Raw genomic sequence first — 21,488 nt, 5'->3', positions numbered from 1 at the left:
TCAAACACATTCTGCAAGCATTTTCAGAAAGTGAGTTTTTTTTCTCTTTTAATCCTCTCCACTTGTACATGAAATGCACACAAAGGCCAATAAAATAATTTTACATGGTTCTTGTTATTTGTCATGCACAAATGACAAGCTTTTGATATTTGCATATTTTATCTGTCTTTTAATCATACATGATTATTATTTTTTATTTTTTTTCAGTATGATGTTACACTTTCAAATCCTTTTAGATGTTCCCAAGAAGATGATTCCAGTATTGTACAAGACCTTAACACTTTTTTGGAAGGATGACAAGAAACGTACAAAAGGAAACAAGCCCGATCTATTCTCCGGGCAATATTCAGTCAAGCTCCCTTTAACTCTTTGCAATAGCACTTTGGTATTCAATCAAAAGGTTATAGCTGCACTTTTTATCTCCATCAGAAAACATCCTGTGGGCACCAATGTGGCCAGCATCATTCACATCTTTCAGTCAACACCACTGTAGCTTTATATCTGGCAGTTTAGATTGATTAGGAAGCGCTATGGCATACGACCTTAGTCAAACCTTAAGAAAAGTTGTGACTAAATTCAGGGTAAATAGAAAAAAAATAAAGACAATACATGACATTACACGGTTACACCTTTCAGGCTAACAAAACGGCAATAGAAAAACATCATGAAAATGCTCAAAGCAATACATTGTGCACAGTATACAAAAATCAACAATCACTTAAATATCTCAGGTATGGATGAAGTGCAGGACTTGGGTAGAAAAACACTTCGATCAGATACAGGATTACACTTTTATCTTGTGAGAGGGCAGAATTCACCTATTACTCCACAGTCTCAACAGCTAGTACCAGCGCTCACTTTGTGGGAAAACATAACAAGAACACTTTTAACTCAGCTAGGAAAACAAAAAAAGGTAGAAAAGTGAAAAGGCGGGTCCTTTACAGTGCAGGAAAAGAGTTGGAGGAAAGAAAGAAAATGGAGATTCTTCCTCATCTCCTAAAGTCTTTTTTTTTGTTTAGTCTGGGAACCGCTGACAGGCTTTCTTCCAGCGGCAGGCAGTGCACCATTGGTCCCTCCGCTCCACGCCGTACACTTTTCGGCACTTTTTGGCCTCGCCTCGGCCCTTCCTGAAGACATAAAAAGATAAATGCATATTGAAAAAATTCTAATGTACAGTTGTTATCTAATATAACTTTTGTGGTGTAACACACTGTAGTCAGAATGATCAGTCATATTAATATTTACGGCGTCAAAACATACTAAGTTAACTGGGCTAACAGTTTTATCTTTGCTTAAGAGTCCTTTTACTTCGCTACAGAGGGCAGCATTTAACTGAGCATGATCTAATACCTGAATGAACAGTGCCCTCTGGAGGGAGATGCGCTCATGGTCTGTGATCTGGTGGGGGCGCTGTTTCTCTGTAACCACTGTTCCCCAACACTCACCGACCGGCTGCGAGATGCTGGAATCTACAGATCAACATCATAATAAAAGCACAGATTGCATTAAGTGTTTTAAAATGCACAATCTATGACGTTAAATGCTTTTGGAGAAGCAGACAAACCTGAGGTTTCTGCTGGACGTCACCAGTTGGGGTCCAGTTACAAAAGGTGGGAGAGCCAGGAGAGACCGTCACCTGAATGGATGCACAGGCCTGCAGAAAACAACACAGTGATGGAAAAAACAAATCACTTTTTTTCTTTTTTCTACAATCAAATCATAAAATGATAGTTCACCCATTAAATTAAATATGTTTATTAGACTTAGACTAAACCGCTCGATTTTAGCCGCTATGTGTACCTGATAGAGATGTTCAGTGTGGATCTGCCACACGCTGCTTGGAGCTGATTGGCTGAGTGGGCTTGACTGAACTGGAGCATCTTGGGGTCCTGGGGTGGATTGGCTTTGTGTGGAGCTGCAGGAGGTCCAGGCCCCGCTAGAGAAGGATGGAGCTGGAGATGGAGGTGCAGTTTCCTCATCTTCAGAGGAGACTTCTGTGTAGTAGAAGTCTTCCTCCCTGTGGGACTGCTCTGAGCCCCCACTGTTAAAGAGAAAACAAAATAAAGGGAAAAAATACAATGCATTATTTGAAGGTTATTTTCAAGATTAGTAAATAATGTAAACTTGCAGAATTATACATGGTTTTTCAACATTATACACACTGGTATTGCGGTTGTTCCAAGAGTTTGTTGTGTGTGAGGACATACTCACCCCAGGTGAAGAATGCGAATGTGCCGTTTCATTCCAACCCGTGATGTCAGCACTTTCCCGCAGCCAGGCCACAGACACCTGTACGCTCCCCTGCTCAAGCTCTGAGAATGAGAAAGAAAAACAAAGAGTGACTCACATGTATTTTTAAAACGTCAGCTTAAAACTCTAGAGTGTCTTCACCCTGAGGTTTTGCAGTCTGACAGTTTTCTCATTCTCACCTTGCACCTCCTGGCCTCAGGCTCCTCACATGCGGCTTGGTCCAGCTCCATGTGCAGTCCTTCATCTGTTGGTTGGCCCAGGCTCCTGTCCATCTCAGTGACCGATGGAGAAGGGGCTGGGCTGACATTGCCATGGTCCCAGCTCCAGTAACCACTGCTGCCGCTGTCAGACAGCTCACCTCCACAACACTCCATGTCCCCTGTAGTCACAGACAAAAAAGGAAGTGTGAATAACACGCTTAACCATACAGTTGATAAATTAAGTGGCGGGGTGTGTGTTTTATACTGTTTAATGTAACATACAATAATTTTATAATTAAATGTTAGATACAAAAAAAAAGGTTAAATCAATAAAACTATTTTTTACAAAAGTGAGTGAGAAAACCACAGAATTGGTCAATTACATGTTGGGTTGCATGTTGGACTGTTTAATAAAATTGTAATAAAATAATTAAATATTTATACAATTAAGTGTATAATTAAAGAAAAAATAATACTTTTTTTTTAATTACATGTGTGACAGGTTGTTAGGTTGTAATGCTGGTCTGTATGTTGGACTGTATAATATATGTATAAAATGTTACCTAATCATCAAATATTTCTATAATTTAATATAAAGTGTATAAAGGGAAATTCATAAGCCAAGAAAAATGAAAGCAAATTGCTGAATTAATTATTAGGCTGCATGTTACACTTTATAATAAAATTATAATATAAAAATGTAATAAGTTAAGAATTAAGAAGAGATATTAATAAAACAAACAAACAAAAATACAGTGACAAAAACAAATAGCTCCTAAAATAATTGTTGGGTTGTGTTTTATACTGTAAAATAAAACTGAAACATTTAATATACTAAATAAATACATAATTAATTGAGTGCATAATTTAAAATCAAATTAATAAAACATTCAAAAATGGAAAGATTGACAAATCTAAAGAATTGCTAAATTAATTGTTGGGTTGTGTGTTATACCAAATCATTGAAAATATATAAGCTGCACTTAAAAGTTAAATCAATAATATAAATACATTTGAAAGAGTAGAGAAATATACTAGATGAGAATCTAACGAGACTTTGTTTAAAATAAACTGTCTGCAGTGGTTTGTCAAGTATACTCTGCAAAGTGCTCCGTGTTTGGCAAGGTGTGGTTTGCAAAAGAAACCAGTTCACCTGGTAGGAGGTCCCTCTGCGGGGGGCTTTGGACCACTGGACTGCAGGACAGACTGGTGAGAACCATTGCAGCCATGATCTCATCCATCTCCACTGACTCAGGACTTCTGAAACAAGCCAGAGAGTAAAAACTCTTCACACGACTACACTACACTGCATTACAGATCTATGAGGTAAGATTGCCCACAATAATGTTTCACCATTATCACACAATATCTGCAGAGTAATTCTGCTCTAACAGAGTTAGGGTTACTCTAAAGTGAAAAAGGCTGGTATTAAATTATATTTAGAAGACAACGAACTAGACAGATGAAATGGATCTGCAGGTTAACCTGTATAGTAAGTCCACACCGGAAGACCGTGGGAAGGATAAAAGGTTTGTTTGCTGTGCGTTTCCATCAGCTGACCACTCTGTCCCTGCTTTCAGCTTCTTCTGCACACCCACCCCTTCTCCCTGACCACAACACTGCATGTAGACCTGCAGGAGCGGAAACAATCAATTACACACTTAGGTTTATCTATGTATAAGTTACAGGGGCTATATATCATCATTTATTATGATACATACCAATTCGTCCTGGCCATCTGTGCATATCGTGTCTAGTCCTGCTCTGGATCCCACCGCTGCCATGCTGTGCCCTCTCAGCTAAACAGTCGGCTTTGGCTCTCCGCACAAAAAGCTAGAAAGCAGTGAAAAGCATGTTAAAACACCGTGCATATACAGTGCATTTTTTTAATCTAAACGCCAAGTTGGCTTATAACAACTCACAAGCTCTGCGACAGAGCCACGAGGCCATGAAAACGTGGAAAATAATAAATAAATAATGCCATTTACAAGCAACACCCTCTATTAAAAACTAAAGCACTTATAATAGACTTTTAGGATAAATTAATAACTCAAAACTAACATGAGAAAGACAACAATGTAATGTAACAATCAAAAATACCTTAAGCGAATACAAGCGATAGATTTTTGCATACAGATAAGCTGCGCAGTCGGATATTGCTCGATGCCTTTACTTTTTTTTAGGGCAACACACCCCCTGACTGTGAGCCTCTCAGATACTGTAACTCCGGATTTAGGGAGTGAAATCGTTGAGAGATCAAAATCCCGGATCGGAATTCGGGTTCATCGTTGTGACTCGAGTGTTTTGAATCCATTCGCTAAAAAGATTCATTCTCTGATTCATTCTATAGCTCCATACCATTGATTGGATACACGGTAGGCGAGTCTTTTATTAGCGACTCAATGAATCACTTACACAACCGATTCGTTAGAAACCACCAGTTCGAAGTCTGACTCTGTATCGTATTTTCATCCATTTGGACAATATACCATCAATTTGTATTGTGACTTTTTGTCTTTTTGCACGTATTTACCAGCTCATATCCATCTTCACACTTGCATGTGTAAGTGGCATACATAAGTGATTCTCGCCAAAGCTGACAGGAAATGAGATGCTTGCTGAGAGCATATCATTTACACAAAGCCAAAGCCGAAAACAAAGGCTTGTCTAAAAACTTCTGCCTTGCAAACACTTTGCGTTTTCTTCAGGAAATGGTATTTCTAGTTTGAATATTCGGAACAGCTAAAATAACTATGCCATTTGTTAAATCCAGATCCACACTTTAGCTCTGACTGTCGTAATGGGTGTATACATCCAGCAAAAAACAGCCTTCCCACTGGAGGCGGAAGCAGCATTCTGATTGGTTGACTCGGTTCTCTGAAGGACACACCTTCGCCCAACAACGTGTGCGTACACGAGTTTCTGCTCAACCCCCGTCAATGTACACAGTCCAATAGGCAAAACACCAGACATTTGCAATACAATAAATCACATTTGTGCACATTATTCTTAAAAATGTATATATAAAAACATATTAAACCACATGCATTAGGCTGTCACACCAAAACAGATCATTTTAAACATCGTATCTTCTCGAAAGAGATTAAAATCAGACCAGTTGACATAAACACCTGCTATATAATTAAAGTGGGAAAAGTCTGTAAACATGCAGTAAAATAAACACTCAATATTGGCCATGCCATCACTGAAAAACCGGCGTTTAGTGATTTTACCTTGAATGTTTTCGTAGGGAGAGATGCCGCTGTCTGCTGCTCATCCGTGCTTCTCTGCCGTCAGTCAGTGGGGGGGCTGTGCGTCGCGCTCGCGCAGCTTACGTGTTTGTTTGTTTGTGTGTGTGTGTGTGCGTGTGTGTGACCCTGGTCCACAGAACCAGTCACAAGGGTAATTTTATTTTTAATTGAGATGTATACATAATCTGAAAGCTGAATAAATAACCTTTCTGCTTATGTAGTATGGGTTGTGTTTGGCTGAGATACAAAGATTTGAAAATCTGGAAGTTGAGGGTACAAACAAATCTAAATATTGAGAAAATAGCCTTTTAAGGTGTCCAAAAGTTCTTAATAATGCATATTACTAATCAATAAATACGTTTGGATAGCTATATTTACGGTAAACTTACAAAATATCTATAGGCTAAAGGCCTATGGAAAATGATCTTTACTTAATATTCTAATGATTTTTGCAATAAAATAAAAATCAATAATTTTGACCCACACAATGTATTGTTGGGTAGTTTTGTGGTCCAGGGTCACACACACACACACACACACACACACACACACACACTAGTGTTATTCTTGTTAATTAATAGTTATTAATATAAACTAATTGATTGTGTGGTACTATCACGTTATGGTGTATAAGAAAATAAGATAATTAAAAAATGGTTATTTTAACTGCTTCTCCTCTAATACTGGTACGTTGCATCAACTCTTACAAAAATAGAAACATAAACAAAACAAAAATCAAGTCAATACAGTTTCACAGTTATAGTTCAAAGTATTGTTTTTATTTCCAATGTAATATACATGATAAAAAAGTATTCCATAATAATAATTGTTTCAATTTTATTCATATTTATATATATATATATATATATATATATATGTGTGTGTGTGTGTGTGTGTGTGTGTGTGTGTGTGTGTGTGTGTGTGTGTGTGTGTGTGTGTGTGAAAAGACAGATTTGCAGTTTCCAGAGTGGTCCACTGGCATGTCACCTTTCACCTACATTATTTGGTCTATTTCCTACATATTCAGCATTGTGTATTTGCAAACAGACATTTAGAAGAAAGCATTAATCATGTAATGATGTCTGGGGATTATAAGCTTTCTTCTGTCGACGGCCGTGCCCCGACGGACTTCATCCTCCAAAGGGGATTTTAGGTCTGGACAGCACAAGCATGTTGGGTTTCAGTCTCTGAATCCAGTCTGGGCATTGGCTCGAGGCATTGTGTCATGTGACTCACACTGACCTACAATAACCCAGACATGGTTGGATTGCTTTATAGTTTTATATGAAGTTATGGCAATGAATAGACATATTATAGTTCACATGATAAAAAAAAAACTCAAATAAATACAAAATATTTATTTTTAATGACATGTTTGTGTTGCAAGTTTGTTTTAAGGCTTGCAAAATGCGAATAAATACAAATAATGTATTTAAATTAAAATTCTCTCATACTAGAAATGTTTGTCAGGAATAGGAGGGACAGCCTCCTTAGCAATATCACTCATATCAACCACAGTATCTGTATCAAACAGAGGTGCTATGTTCTTCTGACTCTTGGTTTTCCAGTTCACTGCAGCATAGACAGCAGTCTGTTCGGAGTTGGTCAGATGTTGAGGTAAAGCATCAGGCTGCTCCGCTGCCTGCTTGTTTACTGGTTTGTTGGGGGCTGAGACAGAGTGATTATGATCAGGCTTTGTCATTGCTGGGGAAGGGCTCTCATTCTCCCCTTCAGCTTTGTCAGATGGAGGCTGTAATGGAGGCTCACTAATGCACTCATAAGGATTTTCCTCATTCAGTTGAGCCTCCACGAGTGAGTATATATGATCAGTCAGATCCCTGGCATCTGGCATACATTCAACACTCTGGGACTCAGGTAGTTTCTGCAATAAGGACATTAGTTTGTAAGAACAATTATGTCTCTTTTAGTTTTTTTTTATCACTATCACATACTATGACTTTTATGTTTTACTTATAAATAAAACATTATTAGCTTTCTCTATCTGCTTTCCATTCCAGAGTCATTTCCTTTAGAAGATTAATCCAATAACTCACTGGAAATTACTTATCCTCTCTTGCTGATTCACTGCAATTTACCACTAAATGATTTTAATTGACCATAACAGGATAGATATGGTTCAATAGTGTACTGCAAACGGTCTCATAGCAGGAAAAAGTGAGTTTGTCCTTTTAAAGCAAATTGTCGTCATTGGTCATGGTAAAATTTGTATTGCTGTAACCTTATCTGGTCAGGTTTCTTTGGTCATATTAAAGAATAATAACAGGAAAAAAAAAACATTTAGAGAAACTTTAGAAAAACATTTCTTGCTCACCAATATGTTCAACAATGAATGCAGTGAATGGGTGTCATCAAAATGAGAGTTTATACAGCTAATAAAACATCAAAATGATCAGCAAGCAGCAAATAATGGAAGTAATACACAAGTTCCATGTTTGTTATACACAAATATATACATCAATAAGATATTTTTAACTTGAAACCATTGTTTTTGGCTAGAATACAAATCCTCTATTAATTATATAGCTTTCTCCATAGAAAAAATAAATAAATCATCTGAATCAGGAGATAAATATGCACAGATCAAGCAAATTTACAAGCTTAAACAGTCCAAAACATTTCACAGTCACTGGTGCAAACATTATTATAGAAAATGGACTGCTATTTTCACCAGAAGCAATGGTCTCAAGTTAAAACACTTGATGGACTGGAGTCGTGTGAGTTACTTGTGGATTATATTTATCAGCCGTTTGGACTCTCTGACGGCACCCATTCACTGCAGAGGATCCATTAGTGAACAAGTGATGTAATGCTAAACTTGCCAAATCTGTTCTGATGAAGAAACAAACTCAAAATTTTTGGGCTGAATTTTGAGTTAAAATATATTATATTTAAAAGTAATTTAGATGTTTTCAAGTGAAACACATTTTTTAAAGAATTTTTTTGCAGTATATTTTAATAGTGAACAATTAGCCATTGGATCAACAACCAAGAGTAATACTAATTAATATATTGTATTCTGAGTATGAGTTTTGCCTTATTTCAGTCTCTTACATTTTGTTGGGGTGCAGATGGAATATCTGTTTTCTCTCGTCTGTGCAAATGCCTGGGCGAAACACTTTCAGATATACTGGAGACAAAAAAAAAAAGAAAAGAAAAGTCACTATTTCAAATGTTACGGACACACAGTAGAATCCACCTTTTTGATCCTGTTTATTTTCCTGTTATTTTTTGCATGGTCTCTGCATGCAAACATCATGTTATCAGTCCATCTTTGTGGTTTACATAAACACAAAGGTACTGGAGTTGACAAACAAGTCTCTGCTTTTCTTAACCTCAACGTTATTCATGCTGCGTGACATGCACTTAGTGACTTGTGCTTCTGGACCTGTCATTGCACATTCCACCCATTTACTAACAGCATTCTGTTACAATCACTCCCTTCTCCTGGGTGTGTTTTGAATCAGCACAAAATGTGATAACCAAATTCCTAAAAATGCATGAAAATATATGAAAAAAGAAGAAATGAAAAAGAGAAAATAAGAGACTTACCTGAAACAGCTTGTACAAAGGCTGTAGACTGTGACATAAATGATGATGAAGAGGGCTGACACAATGCTAATCTGAAGGGAGGAAGAACAACCTGAAAACCTGCTGTCCAGACCCTCCTCAACAGGATCCATCACTCTTCATACAGTTTCTGTAATCACTGAAATGTCAGAACTGAGGGAAAGTCAATCCAGTGATCTGTAACAGCTGCTATTCTCAGTGAGATTGTTGATGGGGCAATGAGTAAAAAGTATGAAAGCGAATATAATGTAAGCAGTTATTACGGTTCTCACGATCACGATGACTATACAGGCGAGTACTTGTACAAGTCACACCTCTCTTTCATGTTAAAACAGACAGGTGTTACTGCAATGTTAACTGCATTACTAATTGAAGAAATTCAAGGGGAAACAGTGGATGAAAAGTAATGCCAAAAAAGTAGAAATATTAAAGAGTAATACCAAAAGTAGTGTAAAATTGACCTTAAGCATACAGATCTTTCAAATAAATATCCAAACACTGATATTGTACATCATATGTGTGAGAATTTGCATAGACTAATGTCTATAAACAGCCGCCTTCTCTCAGTTTGCTAAAAATAAAATAAAAGGGAATATCCAATTACCTCAGTCACACGAAGCTAGATCACCTGTCATCATCTTGGCTTGACTGGGAGCAGGAACACACTGATCCAACAGGGGTTTGACAAAGTCACACTTCCTCATCCTGGATTCCTGTCAATCCAGTGCCTCATCCATGCATCCCTCAAAACAATTAACTTCATTCTCATACTTGTTCATTTGAAAAATAAAGTATAATTTCTCTATACTTATTTCGATTTTTGTATATTAAAAGGTTAGTTAGTAAACAGTTAGTTCTGTTTTGAATGATATCTACAGCTAATTAAAACAAAAATTTGTCTCAGTTCATGTATGGAACACTGCTGCCTCCTACTGGACAAATGTATAATTTTAACTTTTTACTTACAAATATTAAGTCTAATTCAACTTGCTTAACTAAAATCAGAACTCACCAAAGATTTATTACATGGATTTTAATGTATATTTGTGACCCTGGACCACAAAACCAGTCATAAGTGTCAATTCTTCTAAATTGGGATTTATACATCATCTGAAAGCTGAATTAATAAGCTTTCCATTGATGGATGGTTTATTAGGATCGGACAATATTGGCAGAGATACAACTATTTGAAAATCTGGAATCTGAGGGTGCAAAAAAATCTAAATATTGAGAAAATAACCTTTAAATTTGTCCAAATTAAGTTCTTAACAATGCATCTTACTAATCAAAAATTAAGTTTTGATATATTTACAGTAGGAAATTTACAAAATATCTTCATGGAACATGATCTTTACTTTATGTCCTAATGATTTTTGACATAAAAGAAAAATCAATTTTTTTGACCCATACAATGTATTTTTGGCTATTGCTACAAATATAACAGGGTCACATTTATTAAAGAAAAAGCAATATGTAAGATACCTTTTTGTTTAAACAAAAGGGTTAAAACTGAGGTAGAATTGATTTGTTGTTAAATAAATACAGTACATCATACATCATGGGTGAAAAGTAAATACATTTTAAAAGTTAATTTGTTCAGAAGAATTATTGCACAATTACTCCGTTTAAAAAAAACTTTATTTTATCAGTGTAACATTTTACGTTACAGTGTTTTGTTGCTTTACATTTTTTTAAATTAAAAAAACTTTATTTTTCTCTAGGTTTAAATCAGATTTGGACTACTAGATTTTCAGTGGTTCTAGACTGTTGGACTCTATACAGTATAACAACACAGAAATATTTAAGCATGATTTTTTTTGTTCAGGCTTACAGATGGCATTTTTTTTTAACAGAGTATTTATATTCTATATGAATGTTCTATAAGATAAACAAGAAGCAAACAAGAGCTGATCTGTTCCTCCACCACAACACTGTTGCCTGACAACACTGGGTGCAAAATAAAAGTAGCCTCTTTGTTTCCCTTATCCCTCACCCCTCCAACTCTCCCTCATTCTAATTTGGGCCAAATCCATATTTTCTCCTTAATTTGAATGTTTTTGCCTTCGAAAAATTCATTCTCAAACTTTTGTAAACAAGCCAGTTCTGCAAAGCCATACAGTACTGGATCTCAGAGGAATGTCGGCTAAGTGGAAGATTATACTCAGCAGTGAATTAATTTGTGGGAAAACCCCATTTAGTATGAGTTTCATTTGATTTGTAGGACTATTAATATAACAAAAATGAAAGAAAGAAAAGACTTCCCATCGCAATTCTCATAATAAATGCATTAAAATAAAACTATTTTAATTTGACAACTTATATTAATAAAGGTAACTCTTGGTAATACAGTACATAACTAAGCAAAAAATGCTTGGTAAAATCTTTTCAAAATAGTTTTCAGTCTTTTTTCTTCAGTTGCCTTTGCACAGCTCCTCTCATAAGAGCTGCAGTTAGAACACTGCACAGCACCAACAAGAAGAACGATCCTCCAGCCAACATAATGAAATGTTCTCCATGCACATCTACAACAGACTGCCGATGCACCAGAAAGTCTCTAAACATTGCTTCTAGCTGGCACATAGTACACATAGCCAGGAAGATATGGAAGATCTGATGTCCATGGCCGACAATGTCACATCTCCCTGGAAAGAAGCGTTCAGGAACAGGACAAGAGAAAAACAGAGCCGCTAGCATGAAAAACACCACTTGTAGGGCATGAAACACCAACACCGGCTCATCCCAAGATCTAGTGACCAGGCGGTGTGCAATCGGGCTGATGTCGAGCATGTAAGCCATGCTGGTGGGAATGATCTGGCAGATCTTCCGGCGGACCGGGTACGGGCGGTGGTAACGGAATTTAGCGTAGCAGCAGCTGGTGCAGGACAACCAGGCCAGGACCGCAGCACCAGGCAGAAACACAACACCACTAGGCTGTGCCTCCATGATGGCTCTGAACAGTAAAAATAGTGGCCTAGAGAGCAGCCATACTGGTAAATAGCTACACCAACGTAGTCTATGAAGAAAAGGGTGTAATGGGACAGTTCAGACTGTGACTGCAGCAGATGGGCAGCCACGCTGAAACTGAGGTAGGTAAGTGACGACAACACGTACAAAAACAGAGGCAAAGACGCCATATTGAGCTTCAGCTCCCATGTCCCTGCACATAAAGAAAACTGGAGTAGAATGGCAGGAATTGCCAGCAGGTGTGTCCATACATTGAGTGACTCATTGTGGCATTGAAAGAGGCTACAAAAGTAGCTCCGCCATTCCTGATGCACTGGACGATAGCCCGACAAGATATAGGGCTCACGAAACAGGCTCGGCACATCAGATGCGAGTACGGTGGCTTGAGGTAAAGGTAGACGGGGAAACCAGTGCGACAAGTGTGGTAATTGACCCAGCTGCTGTATACTCAAAGTGAGCGTACTCAGACGGGCCAAAACTCCACTTGACATGGTGAAACTCTGGATCAGTGTCAAAAAATGAGCTGCAACGAGAAGCAGAAAACAGCACGTGGATAAATTATATTGACAAATCAGCATGCCATGATTCAGAACTCTGCCAGACAAAGAGCTGATTGTTGCCGAAGTAAACCTCTTAAACTTGATAAGTTAATAACTGGCCTGGCTGAATTGATCATTGTATACTCACATTGTGCTCCAAAGCAGCATTCTATATTCTAAAACACTGAAAATGCTGTCTAGATAGTGAGCTCGCTATGTTTTGAGACACAGACATCATCTTCATTCTTTGTTTATCATAGTATGATCTACTGCTACCACACCTTGCTTCACTATTGCAGTTAAAGCAGACAGGGATTTTAACAAGTTTGCAAAACTTGTTTAGATTTATACATAATAAACGCATAAAATCAAAGAGAAGAAAATTACTTTACACTTTTAATCATTCCTGATCAGGTTAAGAGAGAGCAAGAAAAGGCTATCTTATATATTTCATACACCAGAAAACATTATTTCAAAACGATCTGTGTGCGTGGTAAAAAAAAGAAATAAAGAAAAGAACAGAAAAAAGAAAAAGAAATTCCTTACTTCCTATTTTTAAGTAAAAGAGAGTAAATAGCCTAGTTATCATGCCTAATATATTAGCAGCTTCTCACCTGTGCGGAACCGGATCAAATTCACTCTTCGTTCTTAGTAATTTTTTTTTTAAAGATATAGGCTAAGGGGGTTCATATCGACCCAAAGATTAAATCCGGTCCTCAGACTTTTTGCATTTTACCCTTGAGAACTGCGCTGTGCCCGTCCCAGGGACCTGTTGTGCCAACGGCTTCGTGAATCTGGGCGGGGTTATAAATAATATCTCAAATGACTCAGTTGAGTTCACACGCATACATCATCACTCAGTTCACTGTTCGAATAAGAAAAATGATCAAGGATAAGAAAAAAGGATACAACTTCAAAAACACTACAGTAGCCTTTAATGAATATAAAATCGAATAGTATTTTGATATGAACATACGTTTTCTCACAAAATTAACTGTCCAACAGAACTCATGCTTGACTGAAATGAAGAGCAATCAAATTGAAAAAAAAAAAAAAAAATAGACAATGCATTACAGTACGTGTATTCGCCGCTAGGTGGCATTAAACCATTGATCATGGAAAATATGTCTCTTACATTAGATTTTCTCAAGACTGTAGATTTAAAGGAGATAAATTGTTATGTAGAATAACAAGTTTTATTATTATTCTGCTAGTTATGGTGGCGACTATACAACTTTAGGCCTGTATTTAAAAATGCAAAATAGCCTTAAACAGAACTAATGCCTCCACCGAAACATACTTTCTGAGGGGGGGGGGGGGGGGGCATTCATTTTAAAGTGTATCGACATATTTGCTGGGGGCAACGACCATTATTACTCGCTACAACAGCTCCTCCCCAAATGCTGTATTTGCTGTGAGCGCATGCGCACACCACCACTCTTTTCGCGGGAAACACTCAAGTGGGCCTGGCGAAGCTTCGTTCTGTGAATTTGATTGGACGCCGCAACCCAGGAGACCGAATATGTTGATGAGTCACAGGTGTGTCGTCCAATCAGCACTTGGATTCCTCAGCGAGAGAAGCCCGGTGGCGCGAAAAGACACACAACAGTGCCGAGTCCGACACGAGGTGTTCTGCACTGACCTTTTCTCAACGCTTTTAAAAGCTAGATAGGAAAACAATGGCTGTTGAAACGGTGAACGATCAGGAAATGAGGGAGGCGCAGAGGGATTATCTGGATTTTCTTGACGATGATGTAAGTATAACGCATTTATTATATGTTTATTAACTGTTAAACTACAGAAGTTCGTGTGAGTTACAGGAACAAAGTCCCATTCGAATGAAGCATAGTGTAATTTTCTTTTTAATTGTTTGTTGACAACTTTCTTTGCGTTTTTACCTTTTACCAGCAAGACCAGGGCATTTATCAGAGCAAAGTACGACAGATGATCAGTGAAAACAAATCCAGGCTCATTGTGGACCTCAACGACCTCCGCCGCCGCAACGAAAAGCGAGCAGCCAAGTATGTTTAGCCTTATTTAACACGTACACTTTACAGTACAATGTACACATACATAAATTGTGAGCATGTTTTCTTTGAATTGAGCAATCTCTGGTCCTCAGGCTGCTGAATAATGCTTTTGAAGAGCTCCTGGCGTTCCAGCGTGCTCTCAAAGATCTGGTGGCTTCGATAGATGCCACTTATGCCAAGCAACACGAAGAGTTCTTCATCGGTCTGGAGGGCAGCTTCGGCAGCAAACACGTCTCCCCTCGAACCCTCACCTCTCGGCTGTTGGGTAGCATGGTGTGTTTGGAGGGCATCGTCACCAAATGTAGGTCCCATCTTATTTATGTACTTAAAGAGTTCATATGTTGGATGAATGGTGCATTGATAGAATGTTCTCTTTCTATTCACAGGCTCTTTGGTGCGTCCCAAAGTAGTACGCAGTGTGCACTACTGTCCAGCAACTAAGAAGACCATGGAGCGCAAATACACTGATATGACCTCTCTGGATGCCTTTCCTTCAAGTGCCATTTACCCCACCAAGGTACTTTGTCCCACCTTACCACTTTGATTATTGGAATAGCACATAGATATTGAGGTTTTCAAATATTTTGATGATGACCTTGCAAGGAACCGATTTCTAAAATGCATAGTCACATATTTATTTATAGATACATATTTAGAGTCTGTGAGAGAAATGGTGAGTGTGATATTGTACAGACAGAAAGTTTTTACTAGAAACTTTACTGTAGCACCCTTCTGGACCCCTGTTTGACAATCCCTGGTCTAGATGGTTCATAAATGCTTTCTGTAATGTTCTCACTCTCTATATTTGATCCATTCAGGACGAGGAGAACAATCCACTGGAGACTGAGTTCGGTCTGTCCATCTATAAGGACCACCAGACCATCACAGTGCAGGAGATGCCGGAGAAAGCCCCTGCCGGACAGCTGCCCCGCTCTGTGGACATCATCCTGGACAATGACTTGGTGGACACTGTAAAGCCAGGGGACCGTACACAAGTGATCGGCACATACCGCTGCCTGCCTGGCAAGAAGGGTGGGTTCACCTCGGGCACCTTCAGGTAAAGCTGTTTTAAAATGTCCTAAGTGTAAAATCAGTTTTATTGTAGCATTGGTATTTAAAATGTATCAGTATTTATAATATTATTTGTTACAGCTTTGATAAGTTTTGTTCCCCATGTGTGTTTGTTCAGGACCATCATGATCGCCTGCCACGCCAAACAGATGAGCAAAGAAGTCTCTCACTACTTCTCTGCAGATGATGTGGCCAAGATCAAGAGCTTCTGCAGAACCCGCTCGAAGGTAAGAGGATGGAATGTGTCTAGGATTTGGACATGAAACCTTTGTGCACATGCAGCACTAATTTGGACACTGGTGTTTTGTAAAAGTATGTTCTTTTCTCTTAATATGAACGCTTTATTTGACTTTCTACTCTTGTAGAATTTGTTTGATCAGTTGGCTCGCTCCCTGGCCCCCAGTATTCATGGTCATGAGTACATAAAGAAGGCGATCCTGTGTTTGCTTCTGGGAGGGGTGGAGAAGGTTTTGGAGAACGGCTCACGCATTAGAGGAGACATCAATGTGCTTCTCATAGGTATTTACTCGCTTAGATTTGGACGGGCAATGTTATAATAAACTAACTATAGTATCTATAACTATAAAGTTAGGCCTAGATGGAACCTGTATTTTAACTTTAATTTTCTGTAGATATCTATCCAAATTACTTATTAAGTTTATATGACATCAGAATTAAGCTTTTGGCTGTAATGACTTAAACCAGATGTTTCAAACAGTTCGATGTCCCAAATTTGATAATCACCTTGCACGTGGCCCTTCCTTAAACTATAAAAGCTCTATTCATACAAATGGTAATAGGAGTGATATAATAATGCTAGAGTATTATTACTATTTAGTTAGTATTACTAGTAACAATAAATTGTAATTACTAAAAAAAAATGTTTCAATACTTTTTAATTATTATTTTTTTAAATTAAAGTATTTTTAAATAGAACTATATCATAATAAACATTGACTTTTTAGCAGCCCTCTTGATTTTTATTTTGTTGTAATTTATTTTCCTTTTCTGTAGAGAATGACTTTTAATATATATATATATATATATATATATATATATATATATATATTTACGCTTTTTACATTTTAAAAAGGGGATTAAAATGATTTAAAAGAACTTTTCACTGCTTTGATGAGGTTTTTGAGTGCTGTTCTTTACAAACCAGCAGATGGCACTGTTTATTCATTTTTTGGATTTTAAAACAATAACGGCTGGAGACCAGTGTAAAAATGTGTTTGTTTGTAAATGTATGTTCTGATTATGAGGAAAATGGATTTTTCCATGTGGTATGGATTTTAACAGAAATATATTAGTCAGATACAATATATTTGAGAGTATTATACTCCTAATCGGTAGCTTCAAACCTAATCGATTCACATAAAATGCTTATTAAATGGACACGTGTTTAAATTCAGCATAAATCTCTCTATTCCTCAGGTGACCCCTCCGTGGCCAAGTCTCAGCTGCTCCGGTACGTTCTTCACACTGCTCCTCGTGCCATTCCCACCACAGGCCGGGGCTCATCAGGTGTAGGTCTGACCGCAGCCGTCACCACTGACCAAGAGACAGGTACTGCGTTTCACACGCTCTGACAACACAAGAAATGGTCAACAGCTTTGCGTATTTCGGTTATTCTGTTAATAATAAGTCGTGTCTGTCTCTCAGGTGAGCGACGTCTCGAGGCTGGTGCTATGGTTTTAGGGGATCGCGGTGTGGTCTGCATTGATGAGTTTGACAAAATGTCAGATATGGATCGCACTGCTATCCATGAGGTCATGGAACAGGGCCGCGTCACCATCGCCAAGGCTGGCATCCACGCTCGACTGAACGCCCGCTGCAGCGTCCTGGCAGCTGCCAACCCCGTCTATGGCAGAGTAAGTGCTTCATTTGGAAATCTGAAATTTCAGAGTAAAATGAAACTAGTCATTACTAGAATTTTCCTGAATTGTGCGTCGTTTCATTGTTTCTCTCTCTTCGTCTGCAGTACGATCAGTATAAGACGCCCATGGAGAACATCGGTCTGCAGGACTCTCTGCTGTCTCGTTTTGATTTGCTCTTCATCATGCTGGATCAGATGGACCCAGAGCAGGACCGTGAGATCTCTGACCACGTCTTGCGCATGCACCGTTACAGAGATCCTCATGAGCAGGATGGAGCAGGTACCAACTGATGGAGAGAAGATTTTATACTTCATATTTTGTGTTAGATGTGCCATTTCTGTGCAGTCAGTGTCATCAGTAATCTCACTCTTGTGTGCTTCAGCTCTTTCTCTTGGTGGTACAATCGATGCACTGGCCACTGAAGACCCTGATGCAACTCAGGAGGAAGAAGAGGAGCTGCAAGTGTACGAGAAACACAATCCACTCCTCCACGGCAGCAAAAAACTCAAGTAAGGAGAAGTGCCCACTTCATTTACTTTACCTCCTGTGCGTCCTTCTCTAATACAAATGACCGTATAACTATAAAGTTACACACATCGAAATGTCTTTTTGTGGTCTTTTTAGGGACCGAGTGGTGAGTAAGGTGTTCATGAGGAAGTACATCCACATTGCCAAGGCTCTTTCTCCTGTTCTGACTCAAGACGCAGCCAATCACATTGCAGAGGAGTATTCACGACTGCGCAACCAGGAGCAGCTCGGCTCTGACATTGCACGGGTAAATACAGACGCATTTAATAATTCGACAAGCTTATGAAATGGTTTCCTGGTCAGGTATTGACTTATCAGATAATGAATCTGATGAATCTGTGCTGTGTTTTGTCCTCAGACGTCACCGGTCACTGCGAGAACCCTGGAGACTCTGATCCGTCTTTCTACAGCACATGCCAAAGCTCGAATGAGCAAAGTTGTGGAACTGGTGGACACCGAAGTCGCTGTGGAGCTTGTGCAGTTTGCCTATTTCAAGAAGGTATGTTTGTTTATACTGTAGCTCATTTGTCACACTTGTTTACTGGTTCAGTTCAGCAATATGTAATTATATCTGTGCTTTTTAGAGATATAGACATACATAGCATCTATAGACTTTTTTGATTTGTTGTACTCATGTTGCACTTTAGTTAATTTCATATTTATTAAATGAGTATATTCGACCCTTATTCCCCATTCCTCAGGTTTTGGAGAAGGAACGTAAACGCTCTAGAAATGGAGAGCAAGATGCAGCCTCAGAGGAGGAGGAGGAAGATGAGGCACAAGACACACCTCGAACACAGAGAAAAAGGTCTAGTGTAATTCCATAATAACTTGTCAAAATCATTGTTTATGAATTTTCCCAGACACACTGCTGTTCAAAAGCTTGGAGACTGCTTTTTTATGACTAGAAACATATTCTGAAATCTTATTGCAATTTTTTTCTGTCATGGAAAATCAGAATTTTGAGAGCAAGTTTTGTCCCGTTTGTCCTGTAGGAGGCGTCATTCTGAGCGCAGAGCATCACAGGGCAGCGAGCAGTATGACCCGTATGACTTCAATACTGAGACTGATGTACCACAAAGTAAGCTAAACCAACAACAAGCATTCTATATATTACTTTTATTGAATGGGTTAAATTTGTTCTTAATGATTTTTTATGATTTTAAGTAAATACAACATCATTATTGAAAAAAGAAAATATATATATTTTTTAAACATTTATTAAAATAGAAACTTCACTGATACAGTTGACTGATACATTTAAATTCATTCTAAATTCCATTTTTTGAAGAAATACTTTTTAAGTAATTCAAATGAGTATAAATAACTAATTAAAATTATCATTAATTACACAGTATTTTAAATGAATTAGAAGATCACTTTTCATCATAAAGTACATTCAGTTGATTCATTAATTTATTTTTTGTTCTCAGTTCAGTCCCCCGCTCCTGTGAGGCAGGATGAGGAGCCAATGGACACTCCTGATCAGAACGGTCACACAGAGCTGTCTGACGACAGGTAAGCATTCAGAATTTGATTCTATTCTCTATATTGAGCTTTTTTAAAGGGTCGTCACATTCTTTTGAAGCACTGTTTCTGATTAAGTTCTAAACAGAAACTGCATCGCTTGCAGGATGGCTGATTGTTTCGGATGCGGTATGTTTGACGCACCGTGTGTGTTTTTGCTTTAGGTTGAAGGAGTTCAAAACCGCGTTGCTGGAGGTGTTCCGCTCTTCTCATGCTCAGTCAGTCGGCATGATCGCTCTGATGGAGGGCATCAACAAGAGCCTCCCATCACCGTTTAAAGAAACTGAGGTCCGTGCTGCTCTCAGCCGCATGCAAGACGACAACCAGGTTATGGTTGCAGACGACATCATCTTCCTTATATAAGTGTGTTTCTTGGAGAATAAGAGACTCAGAAAAGTTCAAGTGAAGGTCTATTTCAGAAGATTTGCAATATGTATATTTCCATACATTAGTACATGCAAACACATGCATATATTTCTTAATATTTTTATTCACTCAAGATATTTTCATTAGATATTTCATACTGTATTTTTTTTCCATATGCTTGTCACATGCATAAAATGCATGTATTCTAAAAACAATTCAGTTTAATTCTTGCAAAGGCATTTTTAGTTTGTTTTTCTCTCTGTAACACTCATTTGTATATTTGCCTTCTCAGATTTGTCTTTTCTTAGTGTTTTAGATTTTTCTTAAGAACAGCTTGGACCAGTGTCTGCAGATAAATTTATTTTTTATTTTCTTTTACTTTTAACTTGTAAATACTGTTATATTGTTTTAAAAATGTTAAACAACTGAAAAAAAAAAAAAAAAAAAAAAAACTGGTGTCAGAATAATGTTCAGTAATACACTTCAGATTGTTCAGTTAGAGTTATGGCCTAGTACTTCACACACATTGAGCTGTGGTACTCAAGCAGGAGACACAGGTTTCAGTCTCCCCCCTCAATATTTTTTCTATGTCCTGTCTATTCTGCCTCTGTCAATAAAAAGTGGCCAAAATATTTCTCATTGACTAATTGTATTTTTTTCTTCTACATTATAGATAATATACACAATGACTACTGATCAAAATCTAGCTTTACACAAATCTCTGCTCTTTTGCATAAAAGACCATAAAGCCACATAACCTCAAACTAGTCATGCATTAGACATGTCCCAGTAATTACAGTTACTGTTTGCCCTCTTTGCCCTTTCAGTCTAGTGTGGGTAGAGTCTGTCTGTATCATTATGACTGGATTGTCTCAAAGATGTAGAGCAAGTGATGCTTTAAATGCAAAGTGCAGCTCCTCATTCATCATCTTTTTCTGCTCGAGTTGCTTCAAGATGTGTCTTTTTTCTGTCCAGCTTCCCGGTTCTTTAAAACTGCTGACGGTAACCTTTATGTTTGTGTGTGAGCTGGAGAAACCATAGTAAGTGAGCAAAACCTACAAACCTGCAATCATTGAGGCTATTACTGCCGACAGACAAGATGATATATACACGATATATTCCAAATATATTATTAGGAACAGCATACTAATATTGTGTTTGACCCCCTTTCGCCTTCAGAATTGCCTTAATTCTATGTGGCATTGATTCAACAAGGTGCTGAAAGCATTCTTTAGAAATGTTGGCCCATATTGATAGGATAGCATCTTGCAGTTGATGGAGATTTTATGGGATG

At 38.0% G+C, this 21,488-nt stretch overlaps 4 protein-coding genes across 7 annotated transcripts; 1 reads left to right on the top strand and 3 right to left on the bottom strand.

Annotated features, from left to right (window-relative positions):
- Positions 1 to 34: 34 nt before the first annotated feature.
- znf395b (zinc finger protein 395b) lies at positions 35 to 5,795 on the bottom strand. 2 transcript variants are annotated; one of them, XM_026290937.1, is made up of 10 exons: positions 5,684 to 5,795; positions 4,172 to 4,283; positions 3,936 to 4,081; positions 3,604 to 3,710; positions 2,430 to 2,629; positions 2,212 to 2,312; positions 1,801 to 2,041; positions 1,565 to 1,654; positions 1,351 to 1,469; positions 35 to 1,127 (listed from the first exon to the last, which is right to left on the bottom strand). In XM_026290937.1, exons 2-10 carry the CDS (start codon positions 4,232 to 4,234, stop codon positions 1,016 to 1,018), a joined length of 1,179 nt encoding a protein of 392 aa, XP_026146722.1. In that variant the 5' UTR covers positions 4,235 to 4,283; positions 5,684 to 5,795; the 3' UTR covers positions 35 to 1,015. The 2 variants fall into 2 exon arrangements, with proteins under 2 accessions (XP_026146722.1, XP_026146724.1); XM_026290939.1 differs by lacking the exon at positions 5,684 to 5,795 and adding an exon at positions 4,551 to 4,682.
- A 1,253-nt stretch (positions 5,796 to 7,048) lies between these two features.
- Positions 7,049 to 10,208, bottom strand: LOC113120845 (uncharacterized). Of its 3 annotated transcripts, none has more exons than XM_026290935.1 (4): positions 9,894 to 10,208; positions 9,272 to 9,442; positions 8,774 to 8,849; positions 7,049 to 7,583 (listed from the first exon to the last, which is right to left on the bottom strand). In XM_026290935.1, the coding sequence occupies exons 2-4, from the start codon at positions 9,400 to 9,402 to the stop codon at positions 7,155 to 7,157; spliced, it is 636 nt and encodes a 211-aa protein (XP_026146720.1). In that variant the 5' UTR covers positions 9,403 to 9,442; positions 9,894 to 10,208; the 3' UTR covers positions 7,049 to 7,154. The 3 variants fall into 3 exon arrangements, with proteins under 3 accessions (XP_026146720.1, XP_026146721.1, XP_026146719.1); XM_026290936.1 differs by having other exon boundaries at positions 9,272 to 9,428; XM_026290934.1 differs by having other exon boundaries at positions 9,272 to 9,419.
- Positions 10,209 to 11,093: 885 nt separating this feature from the next.
- On the bottom strand, positions 11,094 to 13,387 carry paqr8 (progestin and adipoQ receptor family member VIII). Its single transcript, XM_026290933.1, is given in 2 exon segments — positions 11,094 to 12,214; positions 12,217 to 13,387. Coding segments are annotated over 2 exon segments (1,143 nt in total). The 5' UTR covers positions 12,832 to 13,387; the 3' UTR covers positions 11,094 to 11,686.
- Positions 13,388 to 14,369: 982 nt separating this feature from the next.
- Positions 14,370 to 20,837, top strand: LOC113120842 (DNA replication licensing factor MCM3-like). Its single transcript, XM_026290932.1, has 17 exons — positions 14,370 to 14,546; positions 14,701 to 14,813; positions 14,915 to 15,123; positions 15,209 to 15,339; positions 15,641 to 15,879; positions 16,012 to 16,120; positions 16,259 to 16,412; positions 17,331 to 17,462; positions 17,559 to 17,767; positions 17,878 to 18,052; positions 18,156 to 18,282; positions 18,398 to 18,548; positions 18,660 to 18,800; positions 19,003 to 19,109; positions 19,297 to 19,382; positions 19,735 to 19,819; positions 19,993 to 20,837. Exons 1-17 carry the CDS (start codon positions 14,472 to 14,474, stop codon positions 20,189 to 20,191), a joined length of 2,442 nt encoding a protein of 813 aa, XP_026146717.1. The 5' UTR covers positions 14,370 to 14,471; the 3' UTR covers positions 20,192 to 20,837.
- The last annotated feature ends 651 nt before the right edge of the window (positions 20,838 to 21,488 follow it).

Source organism: Carassius auratus, chromosome 20, assembly GCF_003368295.1.
Source record: "Carassius auratus strain Wakin chromosome 20, ASM336829v1, whole genome shotgun sequence".
Taxonomy (NCBI): domain Eukaryota; kingdom Metazoa; phylum Chordata; class Actinopteri; order Cypriniformes; family Cyprinidae; genus Carassius; species Carassius auratus.
This window is presented reverse-complemented; position numbering and strand designations above follow the sequence as displayed.